The 24805-nt window shown below is 41.0% G+C and overlaps 1 protein-coding gene across 4 annotated transcripts in view; it reads left to right on the top strand.

Annotated features, from left to right (window-relative positions):
- The window catches only part of LOC124859494 (Kv channel-interacting protein 2-like), a 157106-nt gene that overhangs the window by 112071 nt on the left and 20230 nt on the right, over window positions 1-24805 (top strand). The window contains exon 1 of one of the 4 annotated variants that reach the window (XM_047352304.1): window positions 13423-14042. The exons of the other annotated variants lie outside the window; for them this stretch is intronic. Coding sequence (XP_047208260.1) covers window positions 13937-14042 — 106 coding nt within the window. The 5' untranslated portion in view covers window positions 13423-13936. Of the gene's footprint in view, window positions 1-13422; window positions 14043-24805 lie in introns of those variants that run through there. 4 annotated transcript variants of the gene reach the window in all.

The following is a 24805-nucleotide window of genomic DNA, read 5'->3' as shown; positions in this document are numbered from 1 at the left end:
TGATTGCCCCTAACAGACGCTGGAGGTAGATCTGATGCCTCTTGCCTTTACAGGAATTTAATTGCAATGCTTATCAGAGCTGGTTTTGCTGCAGCTAATGTTCCACGCATAGCAGGGCTGGCCAGCTAGAATTTAACTTTAAGTTTCACACCACAAGCTATCCCAACATCCACCTTGAATCCACAAAACCACCTCTGAAAGATTATTTTACTCCTCTGCACTAAAACTGAGCAAATTCTAGTCAAGATATCCTCCAGATTACAAGCGCTTTCTGCAAAACTCAAGATCTCACAAAAAAACTTCTAGGTTCCAGGGATATCACAATTGTTTAATTCTGTGTAACAGTGATGTGATGTCTGTCCTATTAAGGCCCGTCTAAGGAACGTCAATTGTTGGGATTATTATTACTGATTAATTAATATTTATCAAGAATTATAATTAAAAATCATAATTTGAGAAAATTAATTTCTTAACCAAAAATCCTTATTTATGAATCGAAACCAGAGATGTCCTCTTGGGTTGTAATTGTGGCTCAAAGCCCTTGATAATTACAATTATTAAATTCTCAGTAATAGTTGACTATTATTAGATGTCACTGTTTAATCAACCGTTTCTGTCGAAACGTGGGGAACTTTAACGTTATTTTGACTGACAAATCACTCTTGCACGAATAAACACAAACGCTTTCTCTTCATCTACGTGACATTTATTAAATCAACAGCCCTGATACAACTCGCTCTTCAGATTCAATAATCTTCACCTAATCAAACATGCAAAGTTCCACTAAAAAGGGTAAAATATCGAACTAAACAAAACAAAACAGCATTGAGTGTGTATGAAATCAAACCAGCAGTTATGGGAGTTATGGCAAAATACAAAAGGACTATGGTTGAACGAAGCTCGGGGAAGCCACTTCCCACAGTGTAGCTCAGTGGGACACAGGCAGTCATAAAACGTCCCCCAAGCAAAGTTGTAAACCCAGAGGACAAAGGATAATAAAACTTTTGGCAGCAAGCTAGTAAAGAACGAAGTTGAAGACAAAGAAAATGGTTGATTTTCACCATAAGGTTATTATAGCAGTCCAGTTTCACAGCGCACCTGCGTTCAGGTGTCCAGACAGTAAAACACAACTTGCAAGACTCGGCAGCCTCCGAAATTCAACAGGAATCAAGTTTCAAAAAAACAATGGCATGCACATACAATTCAGAACACATTAAACTATAAGTGGCGATTCTAAATTGCACTAACTTAAGAACTATTTTTCTTATTTTTAAGTGTTCTTCATTGTAGTATTTTAATTTGCTTCACAGTGTCTGATCTTTGCTCTCTGTGCCCACTAGATGTCCTAGTCCACCCCAGTGACGTTTAATTCATTTGGATCGTCTCTTCTATCATGTTGTACTATGTTTTATTGATGTTGTGTGTGGGTAAGGTCACAATGACATGTGGCCTTTGGCTAAAGACAATATTATTAGTCTAGTTTGACAGGGGACTTTTTAATATGTCGTGTGATTGCAGGCAAGTGAGGACGTATCTTTGTAATCACAACAGGTTCTGTTTTTTGTTTTTCATCTTCTTTTACAGAGCATGCCGGTCTCACTCATATCTGTTGTAAATGATTAATTACTGCTTCAAGTCTAAATCCACCAACCAAGAGTAATCTTTTTTTTGCCAAACTACTGACTCAAAACTTGACATGTACTAACAGTACATGTAAGCACCGACACATACGTGATCACAGCCACTTGCTGCAGTTCACCATCAAACCCTAAAACCCACCAGCACAAATGTGATCATATCATTTGATCTGTTTAACCTCAGAGCTCACGTCTCAGAGTATCTTGAAGTATATTTAGCAGCAGAATAAATTTGGAAAAATCAATAAGGAATCCGGAAAGGAAAAGAAGTGTAGGAATTTAGTTCTTAAAGCTGTCCTGCACAATTTAAAGGATGTCTTGAAAAAGTGAACGATACTCTGCTTTTAAAGAGTCTTTTGTTTGGGTTGTCTTAGACAGTTGAGGCTCTGTGTTTTAAATGCAAGAGGAGCACATTGGTGACAAGAAAATCTTTTTGTAAAGTAAATCATGCCACTGACATTGTTCTAGAGCTTGATTTCTGTAAATGCTCCTGCATAAAAATTGCAAACTTCAAAAATAAATGTGTTACTGCAAAAGGCATATATATATTGCAGATATGACACAGCTATGATGGCAATTTCAACATAAGGACACTTTCAACATGTAAAAGATGAAATTTACTCTCTTAAAACGTTCTGATGTACAATATATATATCTATATCTATATATAGGTATAGATATATATTATATATACATATATACACATACATATATGTGTATGTTTATGCAGTTTATGTTCAGTTGTAGCTATGTTTCTTAGGTTTGATTATGTCCTTGTTTTCCTGTTTCAGTTCCAGCCATTTTTTGTGTTCACTCCGGCCACAGCCTGTAATCATATTCATCTGGTCCTCCTGTTTCATGCCAATCAGTCTTCACCTGTGTCTTTGTCTTGCCCATATATACTCTTGTTGGGATTATGAATCTGATAATATTATTTAATTTTAATATTTTATCAAATAATGTTTCAGTCTGTTAAGGGTTGTCCTGTGAATACCAGCCCAGTAAGGCGGTGGTATTATGACAAAATAGAAAGGTTAAATAATGATCTGCTGAATAAAACCAACCTTCTGGATGACCATTTCTCAACGGTGTCTAATTAGCTGCCTTTATATATTAAAATAATATTTAAAGAAATATTATTAAGGGAATGGTAAAACATTTAAGGACGTATTTTGGAAAAGAGCCTAATCTTTCTGGAGAAATGCGGCTTAATGGTGTTTACTTAGTTATCAAATTTGGTAAAATTATGTTAGGGACACATTATTTACTGGATTGAAAACTAAACCTTTCTGGGTAAATATTATTTGGCAGCAAGCACTGTCATTACCTGTTAGCAGTTGAAGCTAACAAAGGAGGCTGATAGCTTAGCACCAGAATCACACTCCTTTAAAAATACAGTCAATAAAAGGGTTAAAATGCATAAGCGCAGACGGCGCGTTATGGACTATCTTCTGTGTTTAAAATCACCCTTTAAATAAAGTTTGTCTTAACTTTAAAAACACACAGACAAAGAACACAAAACTGAACATCTGTGCTGCAGATATTCTGCTAGCACCAAGATAGCGGAGTTCAACACAAACAAAACCAAACTTCATAAAATGAAAAACGTTTAGATCATTTCAATCTAAATCCTTCTATTTCTCTGCTCTGCCCAAACACTTAACCTCATGAACTGTGCTGAGGAACGTTGTCCAAGCGACAATGAAGTTTGAAGAAACGTCCAGTCAACAAACTGTTAGCTTTCAGCTAACCTCCGTAGCTGTGGGGGTGGGTTGAAGGTGCGGCCGCTGTGTGAACAAAAGGGGTTAGCTTCCAGCTAACCTAGCTGTTGTGTCCGCCAACCACACTGCACGTTAACACGGTGATACGGCCTCCGTTGTTTGTCCTCCTCGCATGCAAGGAAACCGCTTCACTTGGCTTGTAGAGACAGCGTCTCTGCAGGGACTTCTATGGGACACCGTTTGCTTCTGCTGGCCTCAGAGAGAAAGTCGAGCCAGGCATGTACCTTAATTCCCGTTTTTATGAATGAATACTGGGTACACAAACAGTTATTCACTCATTCTTAACTTGTGCATATGATCGCGTGATCTTATGACACTCTTGGATCCAATTGAAGAGTTATGTCTTTTTGCCAGCAAAGAGACATCAGCGTGCTGCCTCTCCGATCCCAGTCCCGCAAAGAGGAACAGTGGAAGAGGTTGGCTTGTTGGAGAGGGGGTTCCCTTATTCAGACCGTGGCATCATGGGAAGTCTGCTGCTACCCCACTTTCCTCAGTTGCTGGAAGTCAGTTAAATGCAATTTATTTTGAAAGTTCCAGAAGAGTCCGTACCAGAGTTTAATGTTGAAATCCATGGCTGGGTCCCAACACTCTGCTGTTCTGTTTACTCCTTGTGGAAACATCCACTCTGTTCAAGCCTTTTCTGCTGAACCTGTCCATGTCCCAGCTGGTTTGCCAGACCTATCCATGTTCATGCCTGCATGAGCTACCTACAGCCTGCTGTGAGTTTTCTTTGTGTTTTATTAAAACCTTGTTCACCACGCCAAGTTGCTCCCTGCCAGTCTACATTCTGGGGTCCACGCCGAACACAACAACCTCACATAGAAAACAAGTTGATATTCTTAGAATATGACTGGACATAACTTTAAAGCGAGTAAAAAATGTATTATTCACATAGTTATTTGGCATAAGTCTGTATGAGATTCCTTTCATAAAAGCTGGAGTAAAAGTAGCATGATTTGCCAGAATTTACACAAAGTGTATACAAAAAAACAAATAGCCTTGATTTAAAACAGAAAGCAACACTCCTTCTGCTGCTGATGTAACAAATGTTTCATTAGTTATAACTCCCGAGGAAGGCGTCCAGGAGGCATCTGGTATAGATGCCCGAGCCACCTCAACTGGCTCCTCTCGATGTGGAGGAACAGCGGCTCTAATCCGAGCCCCTCCCGAATGGCCGAGCTCCTCACCCTATCTCTAAGGGAGTGCCCGACTACCCTACGGAGGAAGTTCATTTCAGCCGCTTGTATCCGGGATCTTGTTCTTTTGGTCATGACCCAACGTTCATGACCATAGCTGAGGGTAGGAACGTAGACCGACCGGTAAATTGAGAACTTTGCTTTTCGGCTCAGCTCTCTCTTCACCACAACAGACTGGCACAGTGCCCCCATTACTGCGGCAGCCGCACCGATCCGTCTGTCGATCTCCCGCTCCATTCTTCCCTCACTCGTGAACAAGACCCCGATATACTTGAACTCCTCCACTTGAGGCAGGAACTCCCCTCCAACCTGAAGAGGACAAGCCACCCTTTTCCGGTCGAGTACCATGGCCTCTGACTTGGAGGAGCTGATCTTCATCCCATCCGCTTCACACTCGGCTGCGAACCGCCCCAGCCCCTGTTGGCTAGAGGGGACCAGCAGGACCACGTCATTTGCAAAAACATGAGACGAAATCTACTGATCCCCAAACCAAATCCCCTCTGGCCCTTGGCTGCATCTAGAAATCCTGCCCATAAAAGTTATGAACAGGACCGGTGATGTGAACAAGTCCGACTTAGTGCCGGCAATGTGGACCAAACTCCTGCTCCCGCTTGTACAGAGACCGGATGGCCCCTAATAAAGGGCCCCTGATTCCATACTCCTGGAGCATCCCCCACAGGGCCTCACGAGGGACACAGTCGAATGCTTTCTCCAGGTCCACAAAACACATGTGGACCGGTTGGGCAAACTCCCATGAACCCTCAAGTACCCAGTAGAGGGTATAGAGCTGGTCCAGTGTTCCACGGCAGGGAGGAAAACCACACTGCTCCTCCTGAAGCCGGGGTTCGACTATCGGCCGGACTCTCCTCTCCGATACCCTGGCGTAGGCTTTACCAGGGAGGCTGAGGAGTGTGATCCCCCTGTAGTTGGAACACACCCTCCTGTCACCCTTCTTATGAAGTGGGGCCATCATCCCAGTCTGCCAGTCCAGAGGCACTATCCCCGACCGCCACGCAATGTTGAAGAGGCGTGTCAACCATGACAGCCCCACAACATCCAGAGATTTGAGGTACTCAGGGCGGATCTCATCCATCCCTGAAGCCCTGCCACCGCGGAGCTTTTTAACCACCTCGGTGACTTCAGCCTGGGTGATGAAAGAGTCCAACCCCGAGTCCCCAGCCTCTTTTGCCACCAGGGAATGCGTGATGGCAGGATTGAGGAGATCCTCAAAGTACTCCCTCCATCGCCCGATAATGTCCCCAGTCGAGGTCAGCAGCCTCCCACCCCCACTATAAACAGTGTTGGCGAAGCACTGCTTCCTCCTCCTGAGGCGCCGGACGGTTTACCAGAATCGCTTTGAGGCCAACTGGTAGTCCTTCTCCATGGCCTCACCAAACTCCTCCCGGGCCCAGGTTTATGCCTCTGCCACAGCCCGGGCCGTGGCACGCTTGGCCTCACGGTACCCGTCAGCCGCCTCAGGAGTCCCACAAGCCAACCACAGCCGATAGGACTCCTTCTTCAGCTTGACAGCGTCCCTTACTGCCGGTGTCCACTACCGGGTTCTGGGATTGCCGCCGCGACAGGCTACGGGCAGCAGCATCGACAATAGATGCGGAGAACATGGTCCACTCGGACTCTATGTCTCCAACATCCCCCGGAATCTAGTCAGAGCTCTTCCGGAGGTGGGAGTTGAATACATCCCTGGCCGAGGGCTCCACCGGACGTTCCCAGCAGACCCTCACTATGTGCTTGGGCCTGCCAAGTCTGTCCGGCTTTCTCCTCCTCCAGGTGGTCATCAGTGGACAGCTCAGCCCCTCTCTTCACCCGAGTGTCCAAAACATGCAGCCGAAGGTCTGATGATACGACAGCAAAGTAGATCATTGACCTCCTGCCTAGGGTGTCCTGGTGCCAAGTGCACTGACGGACACCCTTATGTTTGAACATGGTGTTCATTATGGAGAACCCGTGACTAGCACAGAAGTCCAATAACAAAGCACCGCTCAGATTCAGATCGGGGAGGCCATTCCTCCCAATCACGCCTCTCCAGGTGTCACTGTCTTTTCCCACGTGGGCGTTGAAGTCCCCCAGCAGAATAATGGAGTCCCCAGGAGGGACACTATCCAGCACCCCCGACAGGGACGCCACGAAGGCCAGGTACTCCGCACTACCGCTTGGCCCGTAGTCCGAAACTACAGTCAGAGACCTGTCCCCAACCCGAAGGTGCAGGGATGCAACCCTCTCATCCACTGGGGTAAACCCCAACAGGATTTAAAGCTCTATAAATCTATTCCATTTATCACCTCTTTACTTCCCACCTTTTAACCGCAAGGTGCTGCGTTGTTAATTGCTGATACAAATATTACACTTTGCTTTACCGTTTTTGTAATCACAAAAAAAGAGTGCATCCGATTCTGTCTTGTCTGTGGCTCTGACTTGTCATTTTGTCTTTTTGAGTTGCCATGTGCTCACTTTATCCCTACAAGACTATTGGCAGTGTGGACATCTCTGATAAAATCTTGTTATATTTGCATATCAAAAAAGCACTTCACAAGTACATCTCCTTGTGCCTGTCCTCTGTCTCACTTAGTAAAGTAGAAAAGAAGGAACTTATGTGTGCATCTGTGTGTAAGAAAAGTTAAAAAGGAAGGGCTCGCAACTGTGCCTTGTGTCACACCATTTATGTTAAAGGCAGGGTAAATAGATTTGTTCACCTGAAATACCTGAAACTCTATAAAACATAGTTTTTTTCAGTGGGAATAATGGATAACGCTACTTTAGTTTCCACGCCTAAATTAAAAGCAAAGTAAAACTATAGTAGCCTTCCATCAGCTAGCTGACTGTGAACACAACCAGAGAAAACTCTGATCCTTCCGGTACGTTCACCTGCTTCTCTTTAAAGGGACTTTAAACCATAGGAACAATATCTTAGCTGTTTTCAAACTGCAAGTTTTAAAAAACTCAATACTGGTTACTGGCTCGCACCTTGCAGCCAATTTTGCAATGTTTTACATGCTCTTATCTTTTTGTTGAATAATCATATTAATATGGACAGATTAGATTAAAAGAGCCAAATAGGATATGGAAATAATCTAATATGAAAATAAGAGTTGAGTGAAAATCTTTAAATTTCTTTTTTAGACACCTTTTCATAACTTTCCTCCCACTCTTTTCATGCTGCCTGTTGTTTTGTTTCCTTGCACACCGATAATATGCCTGTAAAAGATGGAAGCAGAATGGTAAATCAAAGCTGATTCGCCTGTTAGCGAGAACTGGAGGTAGTTGCAGAGCTGCATCAATGCTCTACGTATGTGAGTAAGGAAGAGCTCACAATGCAGAACACAGCAACACTATTTCCACTCCTCTAATCATGCAAAACAAAGCAGGGCCTCCTTTTTGTAACTATTAGTGTAAAAGGTTGATCTTGAAAGACTTATTAAAATGCATGTTCTTCTTGTAGTTTTGATGAAAAGCAAAGGAGAAAGTGTGATGTGTGTAGCAGTAGAGGATGCATCTGCAGATCCAGTTTTCTGTGGTGACAGCCAGAATGAGGTGAAAAGCCTCCAGGAGGGGACAGTTGCTGGTGGCTAATAAAGAATAGATGTGTTTTCTCTCTGAACACAGAGGAATCTGTCCTTAGCAAATCTTCAGTCTGTCGTTTATTTGTTCTTTCATGTTGTTTCTGACTTTTTTCACTTCTTTGGGAGCAACCTCTCCTTTTCTCTGTTTTGTCCTACCCTTGCATCCCTCCAATCAAATGAAAAATCTTCAATACCTAAATGAGCGGAGAAATACAGGTCCTTCTCAAAAAATTAGCATATTGTGATAAAGTTCATTATTTTCTATAATGTAATGATGAAAATTTAACATTCATATATTTTAGATTCATTGCACACTAACTGAAATATTTCAGGTCTTTTATTGTCTTAATACGGATGATTTTGGCATACAGCTCATGAAAACCCAAAATTCCTATCTCACAAAATTTGCATATTTCATCCGACCTATAAAAGAAAAGTGTTTTTAATACAAACAACGTCAACCTTCAAATAATCATGTACAGTTATGCACTCAATACTTGGTCGGGAATCCTTTTGCAGAAATTACTGCTTCAATGCGGCGTGGCATGGAGGCAATCAACCTGTGGCACTGCTGAGGTCTTATGGAGGCCCAGGATGCTTCGATAGCGGCCTTTAGCTCATCCAGAGTGTTGGGTCTTGAGTCTCTCAACGTTCTCTTCACAATATCCCACAGATTCTCAACGGGGTTCAGGTCAGGAGAGTTGGCAGGCCAATTGAGCACAGTGATACCATGGTCAGTAAACCATTTACCAGTGGTTTTGGCACTGTGAGCAGGTGCCAGGTCGTGCTGAAAAATGAAATCTTCATCTCCATAAAGCTTTTCAGCAGATGGAAGCATGAAGTGCTCCAAAATCTCCTGATAGCTAGCTGCATTGACCCTGCCCTTGATAAAACACAGTGGACCAACACCAGCAGCTGACACGGCACCCCAGACCATCACTGACTGTGGGTACTTGACACTGGACTTCTGGCATTTTGGCATTTCCTTCTCCCCAGTCTTCCTCCAGACTCTGGCACTTTGATTTCCGAATGACATGCAGAATTTGCTTTCATCCGAAAAAAGTACTTTGGACCACTGAGCAACAGTCCAGTGCTGCTTCTCTGTAGCCCAGGTCTGGGGAATGCGGCACCTGTAGCCCATTTCCTGCACACGCCTGTGCACGGTGGCTCTGGATGTTTCTACTCCAGACTCAGTCCACTGCTTCCGCAGGTCCCCCAAGGTCTGGAATCGGCCCTTCTCCACAATCTTCCTCAGGGTCCGGTCACCTCTTCTCGTTGTGCAGCGTTTTCTGCCACACTTTTTCCTTCCCACAGACTTCCCACTGAGGTGCCTTGATACAGCACTCTGGGAACAGCCTATTTGTTCAGAAATATCTTTCTGTGTCTTACCCTCTTGCTTGAGGGTGTCAATAGTGGCCTTCTGGACAGCAGTCAGGTCGGCAGTCTTACCCATGATTGGGGTTTTGAGTGATGAACCAGGCTGGGAGTTTTAAAGGCCTCAGGAATCTTTTGCAAGTGCTTAGAGTTAACTCGTTGATTCAGATGATTAGGTTCATAGCTCGTTTAGAGACCCTTTTAATAATATGCTAATTTTGTGAGATAGGAATTTGGGGTTTTCATGAGCTGTATGCCAAAATCATCTGTATTAAGACAATAAAAGACCTGAAATATTTCAGTTAGTGTGCAATGAATCTAAAATATATGAATGTTAAATTTTCATCATGACATTATGGAAAATAATGAACTTTATCACAATATGCTAATTTTTTGAGAAGGACCTGTAATTTCTAACCAGCAGATTAGGCTTGGATTTCACTTTCTGCTATCTCTGTTGTGAGCGTGTGCTTCAATTTTTCTCCGTGCAAATGTAGCTTTGCTTCAGTACAACCTATATACATTACTGCCATAGCAATAAAAGATAAACTTCTTGGTGTCTGGTTGCCTTCACATTGGGAATGAGGATATTGATTTCACACAATTGTAGCTTTCCTGTCACCTTGTCTGAATTGTGTTTATATTTGTGCAATTTTCAGTAGACATTAGGATGACCCACATGGTCCTCTTCTGTTTGTTAGACATTGTGATGTTATAATGAGGTAGTGTTGAACCGACATGTTGTAAATATGCAACAGGAATGCCAAGAAAGAAAATCATCAGCAAGTTTGAATTGATACCTAGCCTGTTAGTGAAGCATCTACTTTCCTCCACAGTGCCTCTTTCCAAAGAGTATGAAAGTGAAACACAATGGGACAGTTGGACTCAGAGGGACCACATATTTGTCTTATTCTGTTATTTGTGCTGCATAACGTGATACCCATACTTGCAGCCATGAGGGCAGAGGCAAAACATCAGATGGTGGTTAACGGTAACAGCCTGCCTGATTCCTGTTGATGTTTAGTTGCCCCATGCCTCATCACATGCTGAGTGATTTAAATAATCATATAGCTTATTGTTTTAATTAGAAAAATATGTGTTGGATTAGAAGAGTTCTGATCATTAATCAGAATGACATTGAAGAATCAGATTGAACTCAACTGAGGAGGGCATTCAGGGTGGAGCAGTTGTTAGCAGTGTTGGCAGTGAAAGGAAGGCCCTGGGCTCTAATCTGGGACTGGGTTCTTTCTACATGGAGTTGGATGTGGTCCCCTTGCTTGCGTGGGTTCCCTCTAGGTACTACAGCTTTCTCCCACAGCCTAAAAACACGATTATTTGGTTAAATGGTTACTCTAAATTTATTTGTCTTGTGAGTCTCTTTTTTGTTGTCCTGGCGACCTGTCCATGACGTCTGAGCCTTTTTGCACAATGAAGTTGGGCACCAGTAAAACATGCCTATGCTGTCAATTCAACTATAATTTTTATAATTTATTATTTTTAATAATTTTTTACAATGTTCTAGATGTTGGATTGTTCTCCCCTCTGGAGCACATTCCAACTGGACCTACATAGAAGTCTTAGTTCTACATACGTTTTCTGGTTTCACGGTCAAGCAATATATCTTCAGTTTGTATAGTGAAGCATATAATTTAGCAGTATTAATGTCCCACATTGACAATCACATCCTAACCATGCATTGCTCACACAGAATATTTAGCCCTCAACGGGAAGTAACATGTCCTTTCTCTAAAAACAAGTCAAGGTTTTCCCTAAAGACTCAATTTACAGCAGCTGTTCAGTTTAGTGAATGACTCAAATGCAGAGACTGACGGAAGTGAACAAAGTTCTTAAGTAAATAAATAAAAGGAAAACTTACAGGTTGGCCTTCCACACAGAGAACCGGACATGGAGCATGAGCACAACAAGTAGGGAAACCGGGCGTGGAACAGAGAGTAACAGACAATTCAGCAATGAGTAATGACAACCAATGAGTGAGTTTATATACTGAGGGAAATGTGGAGAATGACATAAATTGTAGCTGTGTGTTACTCTGGGGATAATGTGGAACAGCTGAAGCAGAAAAAAACAAGCGAGACTGATGGAGGGAGACCAAATAACATAATTAGAACAGAACAAAGATACACAGAAACGAAGAACAGAACATAAGAATAAACTAAGGAATTAAACACAAAATAATGAACTAATATGGAGATGCATACTAATAATGATGAACACAGAGAAATTAACTGAATATGGCAAGACCGAAAGAAAATAACAAGGAAATTATCAAAATACAATTACAAAAGAAAACCAAAACCCGAACACTTGCTGATCGTTATTGATGCTAACTTTCTTTAGAATGAGCAGTGCTCAATTCAGGTTCCTTGGTAAAGAACCATATTTATTTAAGTTTAGAGCTGTCAGACAGTGTTCAGTGCACTTGTTAACACCCTCCTTTGAACTGATATGTGCACAATGTAAGCTAATACACTCCTTCAACTTCACTACAAATGAAACCTAGCAGTTTATATTGTTTTAAGATCAGCTGAAACTCTTTACTGTTATGATTTGGGGTTGTTTGGTTTTCGGATCTGGTTATGCTTTTGCTTCATGTTTTTCTAGTTTCTGTTAGTTTGTGTTCAAGAGTCTCTGTTTTGCTCCAGCCACATTTTGTTCTGTTAATTCGGATCACCTGCCCCTATTAATCCGTCTTCTTGTTTCACCTGGTTGCACTCCATAAATACACACCTGTTCTGTCAATTATCGCGGAAACATTTCTCATATCATGTCTTGTTCTCAAACCAAGTCTTGTTTTTTGATCATGCCATGCCTGTCTCGCCTGCCCGTTTGTTGTTTTGTTCCTGCCTCCTGCTGTGAGTGAGTTTTTGTTATTAAACCTTTTTCACTTACCATCACGCTACCTGCTCGTCTGCATTCTGGGGTCCTATATCTCGCAAGCCATAACAGAATGTTTCCGTGATAATTGACAGAGCAGGTGTGTATTTAGGGAGTGTGACCAGGTGAAACAAGAAGACAGATTAATAGGTGCAGGTAATCAGAATTAACAGAACAAAACGTGGCTGGAGCAAAACAGAGACTCTTAAACACAAACTAACAGAAACTAGAAAAACATGAAGCAAAAGCATAACCAGATCCGAAAACCAAACAACCCCAAATCATAACGTTTACATTTCTTTTTAGTTTTTCTGCCACCTTTTGCATTAATTTTCCGCTTGGGGACCACATGCTTGATGCATCTTTGCAGCTTTGGGTCATTGTAAGTTATTTAAGTTTGTAAACCACTGAAATGCAGATTACACAGTCTCGCAGTAACACCCCAAGATTTATGCTCAAATTGCTTTAATCTTTGACATTGCTTTCCCTAATTGAACATTGTCTGTTTTAAAGCTAACCGTTTGTTGTGTGTCTTTTCTTTTAAAAGAAAGACATTTAAAAGTTAATGGAACATGATATAGAACAGTAGGCATTAGCACGCTGCAGAATGGATGTTATAGTCTCGAGGCAGTCATAAGATGCTTGTTAGGTGATATTTGAATTGAGACGAAAATTATTGTATATTGTCTTGCCAATATATTCCACATTCACTTTCAGTTACCAAGGTAACCCCACTGAGCAAATCAATCAAATATTACTGGAGAGAAAAGACGTACCTTCGTTTTGCAACCCTCCCCCCAAAAAATCTCTGTGTCACTGTTTGTGCGTTTGCACGCTTCTTGCCCACTCTCTCTGGCGCGGATAGTTTTTCCTCCCTCCCTCTCATTTTCTATGCCATCTCCAACTCATCCTCTCTCCCCATCTTTTATCTCCCGGCTCTCTCTCACTCACTTTCTCTTTCTCCCTCACAACATTCACTTCCTGACAACCACTGCCAAAAGGAATAACATGCGCAGCACATCCCCAGATTCCATCATTTGAAGGGGGCCTGGAAGAAAATAAAAAAAATAAAACAGACAAGACAGAAGAAAAAAAGTTAAAACTGCAGCCCAGGTGTTTTGACACTTTTGGATGTCTGTGTCGCTTACTCGTATCTTCAGCAGTAATGGCAACCACTGGAGAGTAAGAGAGGTTGACTGAGGGCAGGTTTTGGGAGGCAGAAGAGGAATATCAACCTGTTCAAGCCAAGCCATATGCAGTTTTAATTAGAAGTTTTAATAACTTATCAACTTGTTTTAGATCTAAATACTTGGGACTGGATTGAAGTTTATAAAAAGTACAGAGTGGAAGACAACTTTGCTAAACTTGGACAGAGTGTTCGCATTGGGTGTGGCTGCATTGCTGGCAAGGATTAGGCCAGCCCAACTTGGCTCAGTGGTACGGTTCTGGGCGATGACATACGGAGGTCCCCCAGGATGTTGAGTCTGGATGGCTTGGAGATGATCGCTGTGCTGGTGGTCATGGCTCTTTTCATCAAAGTCCTGGAGCAGTTTGGGATGTTCGAGCCTGTTGGTGGGGAAGGTAATGACCTTTTTCTTTCAGAGAATTAAGTTAAAGATTATTAAAGCTGCATCAGTGTACAACTGAGTGCATGAGAGGTTACCTTCAGGTGCGCTGCCCTTTCCCTCCAGTTCTCACTGGGTAGCAGTCCTGCCTAAGGGTTCCTGTTACTGGTGGGCAATGCAACACACTATCCCTCTCTCTCAAACACACACACACAACCAGGTAACTTTAGCTGTGTCTGTGGACTCTTTATGCCCCTGGGGTGTGTGCTTTTACCTTTCAATCGATAACACAATGGAAGGAGTGGGTCTGAGTGCTCTGAAGAGGCACTGGTTTCATTGAGGGAGTGCCAGCATTACTTTTAGAGCTCACATTAGCTTATAATCTTTATATGAGGATGCAGAAATAGAGGAAATATGACTCTGCTGCAGATCATAGTTCAGCATGTTCTGTGGTCTAGATTGGCATGATGCATGTAAACCAACCAAATTTCATCCATACGTTATTCTATAAATAACTTTCATGGCATCATAAAGTGGCATATATTATCGTCACTGATTTGTGGAAACCGAGTAGATGGTACATAAATAGAATAGAATGGTCTTCTCATTGTCCATCAGTGGAAAGATTCAGTGTATCAGCAGCAAGGTAGGCAATGACAGTAAAGCGAAAAGGTTTTGTCCTCCTAACAGATTCCTTCACTATTTGCATGTTGTCAACCTACATGTTTCAGATCATTTAAAATAGCAGACAAATTTAACCTGACCAAATACAAAATCCAGTTTTCAATACGGGGAAAAAGCTATCTAAACCAATCTGGCATTATGTGAAAAAGATATTGTTCCCAAAACCTTATAACTGTCTTGAAACATCTCTGTGGAGGATTTTGTCCCACTCTTCTTCATGGAATTGTTTTAATTCAGTGTTGTTTAATTCAGTGTTGTTTAAGCATGAACGTCCTATTTCAGGCTAAATGATTTCAATCGAACCTAAGCCTGGACTTTGACTAGACATTTTGTGACTTTTCTTTCACAACTGATAAGAAGTGGATTTGCTGTTGTGTTTTGAATCATTTTTTTGCTTCATAACCCAGGTGTGCTAGAGTTTAACAAACTGATGACTGGGGACTCTCCTCCAAGATTTTCTGGTATGGAGCAGAATTCATCAATTACAGCAACTTGTTCAGGTTCTGAAACAGCAAAGCAGCCCCTGAAAATCAAAATACCAATTATGTTTAACTGTTAATGTGATTGTCTTTGTTGGAAATGTTTTGTTAGTTTAACAACAAATGCAAAAGTCTTGGGGAAAATCAACATTTTATGTGGCAAATGTGAGCTGAGCCTTTGTTTTCTTTTTGGTCAGCTGTGGTTTTTGGATTAGACCTCTCCCATGAATGTAATTTAAGACCAGTCTTTTTCTTATTGTTGAATGATGATCTTAACTGAGGCAAGTGAAGCCTGCAGTGCTTTAAATGTCGTTCTGGGTCCTATTTTGTCCTCGTGGGTGAGGTCTCGATGTACTGGTGGAGTACCTTTTGGTAAGCTGGACAATGTTAATAAGGTTCAAAGTTGTTCCATGTTGCCCCTATTTGTAGATAATGATTCTTGCTGTGGTTTGTTGGAGTCCTATTGCCTTGGCCTTTAACCCTTTCCAGGCTGGCAAATGACAGAGGCCATTGTTCCTAATTTGTTCATCAATTGTCTGTGGCTAGTAAAATTAAACGTAGACACCAGAAAACATGTTTTTAGTTACAGATGACTTAAGATTAAAAAGGTGGAGCAATTATATTTTCCAATATGACCAGGTATCGGCACCTTTTGTTCTTTAATAATTTAATTTATGATGGAAAACTGGATTTTGCATTTACTCAGGTAATCTTTGTCTGATATTAAAATTCCTTTTGAAGTTCTGAAACTTTTAAGTTTGACAAAATGCAAAAATGGAAGAAATCTGACAGGTGGCAAACACTTTTTCACAGCGCCCTGAAGCACAAGATAGGAACATAAAAATGTAAAAATAAACTGAAAATTATTTCCCAACAATAAATCCTGTCTGTTCTGTTAGACACGAAGTAGTTCAACTTTATAATGTTTAGCTGAGTATTTTCCAGGTCACACTTGGACAAAGGTTTTATATCAGCCCAATTTGTAGTTAGTTGACAAGACAGCCCCTTTCTTTACCTCAGGAGTTATCACCATCCCATCCAGTCATCAGCAAGGCTTGTATTATCAGGATGACCTAAGTTTTGTCCTTCTGCCTTCAATCTACTCAACACTGTTAAAACCTCCTTTTCACTGTTGCCGTTGTGACAATAAAGCAGATGGGAAATCTTGATCAAATCTTCTGTTATCTTTTCCAGTTTGCAGTGTGATGTCTGAATCTTAAGATTTCTCTTTTAATTTACCATTAGGACTGATGCTCTTTACTTCAATTGTAGACAGAAATATGAGAAACAGGCTTGCAGTATCCTCAGATAAAAACAGCAAAGATTATGAATTTTATCTAGTAGATTATTCTGGAGCCACTTTTTATCACTGATGCACCCTTTGGACTCCACCCAGTAGTCAAGGTGTGCCAGCAGCTCTGTTATCTCCGAAACAACTTGGAAACCGAATATCTATGCCTCTGCATACAAGTACTTGTAGAGTGCAGAGGCAATCAAACACACAAGTACACAAACACATGAACCTCAATTTACATTAAACGTCAATTCTTGAGAGCATGTCAGTGTTTAGCATATTTTGATCATAGTTTATAAAAATCGCTGCCCTATTGAGAGTATGTCTGTGTGTGCCAACTCCTTGTTGAGTACTTAAGCTAATGAATTTTTTTAATGGAGGATCTTAGTCCAGATGGCAGAATGACTATAGCGCTCAGATTCTCTGCAGAATCATTTAAGGATTTGGAGATAGCCTTTGAGTGTGTGCTATCCACTTCTAAGCATGACCCTATAAACATTTGTTTATTCAGACTGAAAGCAACTTATACAGGTTTAACTATAATCTTTTCATTTATTGACTAGTCAATCAGTCCATCATTTGCACGTGTTTCTGTTAGGCTAGATAATGGCTGCCTTTTCATTCAGACTTGTAATCCCCTCATATTTCTCCTTTGCTTTAGGCATTCTGGTTTTAATATGTTAGTTTATATGAACATGTATTTCAATTCAGTTTGTTTTATATAGCGCCAATTCACAACACATGTTGTCTCAAGGCACTTCACAAAAGTCAGGTACATACATTCCAATTAATCCTAATCATTGAACAGTGCAGTCAGAGTTAGTTTTTTATTCAAATTGGATAAAAAGTTTTTCTATCTAAGGAAACCCAGCAGATGCTCATTATTTCTCTGTTTTTGTTTTGTGGACTGAACAATGAAAAATTGAAAGATGTGAAAAAATCTGTATACTTCTACCTCATATTTCTTTTTATGATCCATTTTGAGTCATCTTCTGGTGAGCCAGGCAAGGGAGAAAAAAAGACATTTGCTGCTCATTAATTTAATGAGCTGTGCTGCTGACCCTGCAATAAATAAACGACATCTAATTTTGTGGAAAAAACAGAGAAAAGAGAACACCTCCTATGGAGCGTTGATGAGAAGCACTTTCGTCTGAAAGTTTTACGAGTTACTGTCAGTTTTAAGAGTAATGGCTATTAACAAGGGTGTGCTCTTTAGTTTATGAGGTGGATATTGAATGGGTTGGTCTGTACAGGACTGACTGGCAGCATGTCTGATAAAAGTATTTGCTTCTTCCTAGTCTTTTTCCATAGCTGTATGGAAGTGGTTGAATTTAATGTACCTTAGAGTACAAAACCAATGATTATACATTATTTCTACTGCAACACGTAGGTAGAGATACCTTTGTCTATCTTCCAGTGAATAAAATGCAGTGTAACCTCGGATCTTTCCATTTCTAATCTTGTGTGAAAGGTTTGGCATGTTTCCATATCTGCGACAAAGTGGCTGCTGTATTTATTCACTACTTCTCCCTTAAAAGATTCCATAATTTGTTGTATCTTATTTTAAGAATATTCATAGTGTTTTAGTAGAGCATTGCTGAAATAACTTTGCTTCCCATTCTATCCCAGGTTCGTTTGTCCTAGCATTATATTACAGTTCACATTTAAACATAGGTTTCTTCAAAGTGCCTGTGACATCAAATTTTTGTGATAAATTCAATTACATTTATGGAAAGGAAACATTGATAAAATATTTTAATAAGTAAATTCATGCCACTGAAATGAACAGTTGCTGAGATATCTGGTCATAAATTTCACTAAAAAGGCATTTCCAGACTACTCATTTCCAATTTTATTGCGCTCTTTTATGACGTCAAAGGGGAACTCCCGCACGTAAACTGACTGCTGCTACACTGGTCAACAACACAGACAGCAGCGAAGAATCTGATATTTATTTAGATATATTTCAGTCACTATCACAGAGAGACACAGCAGTCAGGAGAAGTCAGCTTTTATCAGATGGCAGAGCATAAGTGCTGTGGTGTGCCAACTGCCAACTAATTCGACCAGTCTATTTTTGATGGATGCCGGAGCATGGCCGGAGTCAATATGCATGAATCATACCGCAATAATAACAATAATTTTGGATTATTATTATTAACGCTGTTTTTAATGTAACTTGGCTTCTACTTGAACCATTTATCATTGAGCTCACACAATGAATGACTTCCCCTTTGATGTAATTTCCAGACAAATTTGGACTTGCAAAATTTTTTTAAATCTGCATTTTGGTCCCACTCACAACCTACAGTACATGACGCCAACTGCCTTCAGATCTAATAAGTGAATGGAGTCTTATTTAATCTCAGAATCAATCCAGCTGTTGTACCAAGGTCTTAGAGGTTTGCTGGAAAACATTAGTGAACAAGCAGCACCATGGAGACCGCTGAACGAACCCGAAAGGTCAGGAATAAAGTCCTGAGAAAGTTAAAAGTATGGTTGGATTATACAATAACATCCCAAGATTTGAACTTCAAGACAAGAGGCCCATTGTAACTCAGAAAAGCCATGGAGAACCCCAGCTTGTGTGGTAGAATCTGTTGCAGGACAACTCTACAGGGTTATCCTAGAAAACCGGTTACAGAAGAGTGGCGAGAGGAGAGTAATTATTGAAGGAAAGCTAATGAAAGTCACGTTTACAGCTAGCCACAAACCATGACTCCATGGCCAACATGTAAAAAAAAGTGATCTGCTCAGATGAGACTAAAACTAGATTTCTGACCAAAATGTGCTGAGGAAAACTAACACTACACTGTACCTTGAAAACATTATCCCAACCATAAAACATGGTGGTGCCAGCATGATGCTGTGGGGATGCATTTCCTCAGCGAAGACAAAGAGTCTGGTCAGAGTTGGTGGAAGGTGGATGGACCAAATACAGGCCATTCATGGAAGAAAGCCTGTTAGCGTCTGCAAAAGACTTGATGCTGGGGCAGAGGTTCATCCTTCCAGCAGAACGACTCAAAACATACAGCCAGAGCTACAATGGAATGCTTTAGATCAAAGCACATTGATATTCATATTATTTATGTTATAATGGCCCAGTCAAAGTCTAAACCTAAATCCAATCAAGAATCTGTTGCAAGAGGCAAACATTGATACATGTGGACTCTTCATATCTAGCCTGATTATGCTTGAGCTGTTTTACAATAAACAATTGGCAAAACGTTTTGTGTCTATATGTCAAAAGTTGGTAGAGACATACTCCAAGAGACAAATGTTTTTAGGACTTGGTGGTCCTAGTGGTAAAAACCTTTGACATCTAGGTACAGAATACATATGCAGGCCAAACATTTCAGATTTTTCTTAGTACAAAAAAATTTAAAAACCACTTAATGTTTTCTTTCCACTACACAATTCGATATGTCTATAAGTAAGGTGAAAGCAGTTATATAAGATGTTAGGAAATAACAGAATGATATTGGTAGTGGGGCTGCATGGTGGCAAATTTGGTAGGACTGTTGCTTTGCACCAAGAAGGTCCTGGGGTCTTTCTGCATGGAGTTTGCATTGTGTCTCCCCATGCATGCGTTGGTTCTCTCTGGGTACTCTGGCTTCGTCCCACAGTCCAAAACATGATTGTTAGGTTCATTGGTTACTCTTAATTGCCTCTAGGTATGAGTGTTTGTATGCATGGTTGTTTGTCCCTGTGATGGACTGGCGAAGTGTCCAAGATGTACCCTGATTCTTGCCCAATGACTGCTGGAGATAGGCACCAGATGAATGGATGAAGATATGGATGATGGAATCATGGTACTGGTATAATGCAGAGGAACAAGTGCAGGCAAAATGCTTGCCGGTCACCAAAGGACCCATTTATGCCTGATCTCATGCACACGTTGTTACGTCCATCTGCCCTCTCCCTGTAATTGCCCTTCAGTTGATAGGCGAGCTAATGGAGAAAGGAGTGTCTTTGTGTTTGTGCTTGCAGTAAATTCAGATGGAGCTGTGGTGCTACACACTCTGAGTTCTCAGAATCCTATAGCCATCACTTTAGAGTCTCAATAGTAAAAGAAATGTCAGAGGAAGGTTATGATTTCACAATAATGAATTGTTTAAAAAGTCTTCATTCTGCTGTGTTGCTAAAACAATGGTGAAAAGCACAATGTCTTTTAGTGGTTTAGAGATCAAATAAACCAATATTTTGCCAACTTTATTAAATCGGCAGTGAGAGAAAAGGAGTTTGTCCTTCTTGTCCTTGTCTGGTGCTCTTTCTATCCCTGTGCTGCTGTTGGTTAGCCAACTATAGATGAGAGCCTGGGAGACAAGGAGGATCACACAGGGGATATTTAATACCCAACTCACCCCTGTCTACCTTCTTCTATCCCTCAAAGTGTTGCTGTCTATTTTTCCGCTGGCACTGCATCTTTTACATTTGATTGTAGCTAAATTCCTGTGTACTTAAATTAAAAAGACGGGGTTTGTATGTCAGATGCTTTAGGAATAAAAGAGAAAAGGATGAGAAGTTGATGTTCTGGGGTTTTCATTTGGCTCATGTTTTGTAAAAAGATAACACTGGGAACAAAGTAATGGATTATCTCTGTCTCTCTCTCCATGCCATAAACACAAATACAGACCTTGAAAACATTGGTTCGTAATTTATTAGAATTTGAAGGGTTTCCATTAACCTGGCTCAGAGTTAATGCCATAAGACCATTTTCTCCATCTCATCCCACAGAAGTCTCACAATCTTTTTCTGAAGCAAGAACAAATATGTTCACGAGTTGTTTTCCAGAACTTTAATTGGGTTAGAAAATGTTAAATTTCTTAACAGTGTTGCTTTTGTTTTTGAGCCATATAGGCAGCTTAGGGTTAAGTGTTTTGCCCATCACCTTATGACAGGGAAAGGAAATTGGAGTCAAACCCACTTTCTGATTGTAAATACTTTTCCCACTGAGCCACAGCCACCACTGAAGAACACTGATTATCCCTTTTTCATGGCGTGGGACATGTTAGATACTAAGTGAACAGTTTGTTTCATAGTTGATGTGTTGAAAACAAGTAAAATTGGTAAAGTGTTAAAATTTGAGTGAGTTTCACAAGGTCTACAATGTGAGAGCTAGATCTCTAGGTGAGAGCATCTGCATATGTGCAGCTCTTGTTGGTTGTTCAAAAGTGATCCCAGGAAGGAACAGGTCATGGGCGACCAAGGCTCATTGATGGACATGGGGTGTGAAGCAGACCTATGTAGTCAGATCCAACAGACTTGATACTGCAGTTCAAATTCCAAAATTATTTTGCTGCTTTTTTTCTGATGAAAAGGTGTTCAAATACTAAGTTTATCAGAGTTTATTGCATACATATACAGGGGTTGGACAATGAAACTGAAACACCTGGTTTTAGACCACAATAATTTATTAGTATGGTGTAGGGCCTCCTTTTGCGGCCAATACAGCATCAATTCGTCTTGGGAATGACATATACAAGTCCTGCACAGTGGTCAGAGGGATTTTAAGCCATTCTTCTTGCAGGATAGCAGCCAGGTCACTACGTGATACTGGTGGAGGAAAACGTTTCCTGACTCGCTCCTCCAAAACACCTCAAAGTGGCTCAATAATATATAGATCTGGTGACTGTACCGGCCATGGGAGATGTTTAACTTCACTTTCATGTTCATCAAACCAATCTTTCACCAGTCTTGCTGTGTGTATTGGTGCATTGTCATCCTAATACACGGCACTGCCTTCAGGATACAATGTTTGAACCATTGGATGCACATGTTCCTCAAGAATGGCTCGTTAGTCCTTGGCAGTGACGTGCCCATCTAGCACAAGTATTGGGCCAAGGGAATGCCATAATATGGCAGCCCAAACCATCACTGATCCACCTCCATGCTTCACTCTGGGCATGCAACAGTCTGGGTGGTACGCTTCTTTGGGGCTTCTCCACACCGTAACTCTCCCGGATGTGGGAAAAACAGTAAAGGTGGACTCATCAGAGAACAATACATGTTTCACATTGTCCACGGCCCAAGATTTGCGCTCCTTGCACCATCGAAACCGACGTTTGGCATTGGCATGAGTGACCAAAGGTTTGGCTATAGCAGCCCAGCCGTGTATATTGATCCTGTGGAGCTCCCAACAGACGGTACTGGTGGAAACAGGAGAGTTGAGGTGCACATTTAATTCTGCTGTGATTTGGGCAGCCGTGGTTTTATGTTTTTTGGATACAATCTGGGTTAGCACCCGAACATCCCTTTCAGACAGCTTCCTCTTGCGTCCACAGTTAATCCTGTTGGATGTGGTTCGTCCTTCTTGGTGGTATGCCGACATTACCCTGGATACCGTGGCTCTTGATACATCACAAAGACTTGCTGTCTTGGTCACAGATGCACCAGCAAGACGTGCACCAACAATTTGTCCTCTTTTGAACTCTAGTATGTCACCCATAATGTTGTGTGCATTTCAATATTTGAGCAAAACTGTGCTCTTACCCCGCCAATTGAACCTTCACACTCTGCTCTTACTGGTGCAATGTGCGATCAATGAAGACTGGCTACCAGGCTGGTCCAATTTAGCCATGAAACCTCCCACACTAAAATGACAGGTGTTTCAGTTTCATTGTCCAACCCCTGTATGTGCGCAAAGGAAAGGTACCCATGCTGACCCCTGGGACCTCTTCAGCAGGATAAATTTAAAAATGCCACTAGGCAAAAATGGTTCAGGAATTGGTTAAAAAGGACAAAGAAGAGTTTGAGTTACTGACTTTGCTTTCAAATTTCCCAGATCCCACTCCAATCCAGAATCTGTGGGATGTGCTGGACAAACAAATCTGTTCCATCAAGGCTCCACCTCACAACTTACAAGGGTTAAAGGATCAGCTGCTCTCAACGCACCAGGGCTGCTTTGGCAGCAAAAGGGGGACCTGATTGGCATATAGAATAACTATTAAATACAGCTGGATCACAGACATAAAAATACTGAATCTTCTGCAGAAATATCTGGACCTCCAAGAAAAATATCCATGTTTAAGTTTTTTTTTTTCCTCCCATTACTTTGATTTTGTTTAGCCTTTTGGCCTTTTGCTAATTTTACTAAGTTTGTTTGATTGTCCTAATTTCAGGGAAATATGTCTTGAAATGCAATGAGAGGGTTTTATCGCTACTAAGCTAAATTGTAAAATGTATTCAGTGAATTTAAATAAATCAATGTCCTAACACTCGCTTCCCTGATGTAGTGGTGTTGCAAGTTGCTTTTTAAAATGCCGAATGAAAGTGAGATTTATTTGGCTCTCAGACTGAACCTCCTGCCCATTCTCTTTTTTCTCTTTCTGCCTGTTATTGACTTTTTTTCATCTGGCTCTTGGCTTGAGTCTTGTACCTACATAAGGTATTAACAATGACACATAAGCCTAGAAGCAGGATTTACCAGAATGAATAATTTACGTCAAACACTGAGCGGATGGTTTCACCCTGTTTTACATTTCCAAAGAAAAGCTACATGTTGCTGCCATTCTGCTGCCAATTTGATCCTTGTTCATGGCAGAATCACAGCAACATTTGGGATAACTTTCTCGTTGGCTCATCTATGGCTGCAACAAAGTAATGTGTTGTTTGGCTGGAAATGTTGGTGGTTTCCTCTGTACATTAGCTGCTGTGGTAGTAACCTCACATGCAGATTGTTAGTGAAATAATATCTTTGAACAGCTGAAGATAGCCCTGCAGAGGACTGAGCCTTGCTGTTATCTGCAAGAAATTATTTTTTTATTTTTCCATTTCTGTGGTATTGATCTATTCATGATGTTTTCCTGATTTGGCTCCTGGCAGGAAACAGCAGAGAGAAGCATGTTTATGCTTTGATGGAAACGGGTTTAGAGGGTTGTTGTGAGCGATGCAAATCTAATTTAGACAGAGTACTTTACACAGCTTAGAAACTCATGATGCAACTGGAAAGGAACAGAAACAGTTGAGTCATGTACAAAGGTGACTCAAAGCACAACTTTTATTATTTGGCATGGTGGAATTTTTGATTACAAATTGTTATAATACCACACTGAAGTGCTATTTTAGCTTTCTTTCTGAATAGTATTGTGTGTGTAAAGATCTTTGAAATTATTAATGTCTCATATTCTTTTATCACCATCGCACGGTTAGTCTGGTTGTGACTGGTGCTGAATTTAAATGAAAGATAACAGGAAAGAAGAAGAGAGCCTGCGTGGAGACAATGGTTCTCTTCAACATATAAGGGAAATAAAATAGTTTGCTTAACACTGACATCTACAGGTATAAAAGGTTAATTACCAAGGAATAAATTGAGGTAACAGA

This window comes from Girardinichthys multiradiatus, chromosome 22 (assembly GCF_021462225.1).
Source record: "Girardinichthys multiradiatus isolate DD_20200921_A chromosome 22, DD_fGirMul_XY1, whole genome shotgun sequence".
Classification (NCBI taxonomy): domain Eukaryota; kingdom Metazoa; phylum Chordata; class Actinopteri; order Cyprinodontiformes; family Goodeidae; genus Girardinichthys; species Girardinichthys multiradiatus.
This window is presented reverse-complemented; position numbering and strand designations above follow the sequence as displayed.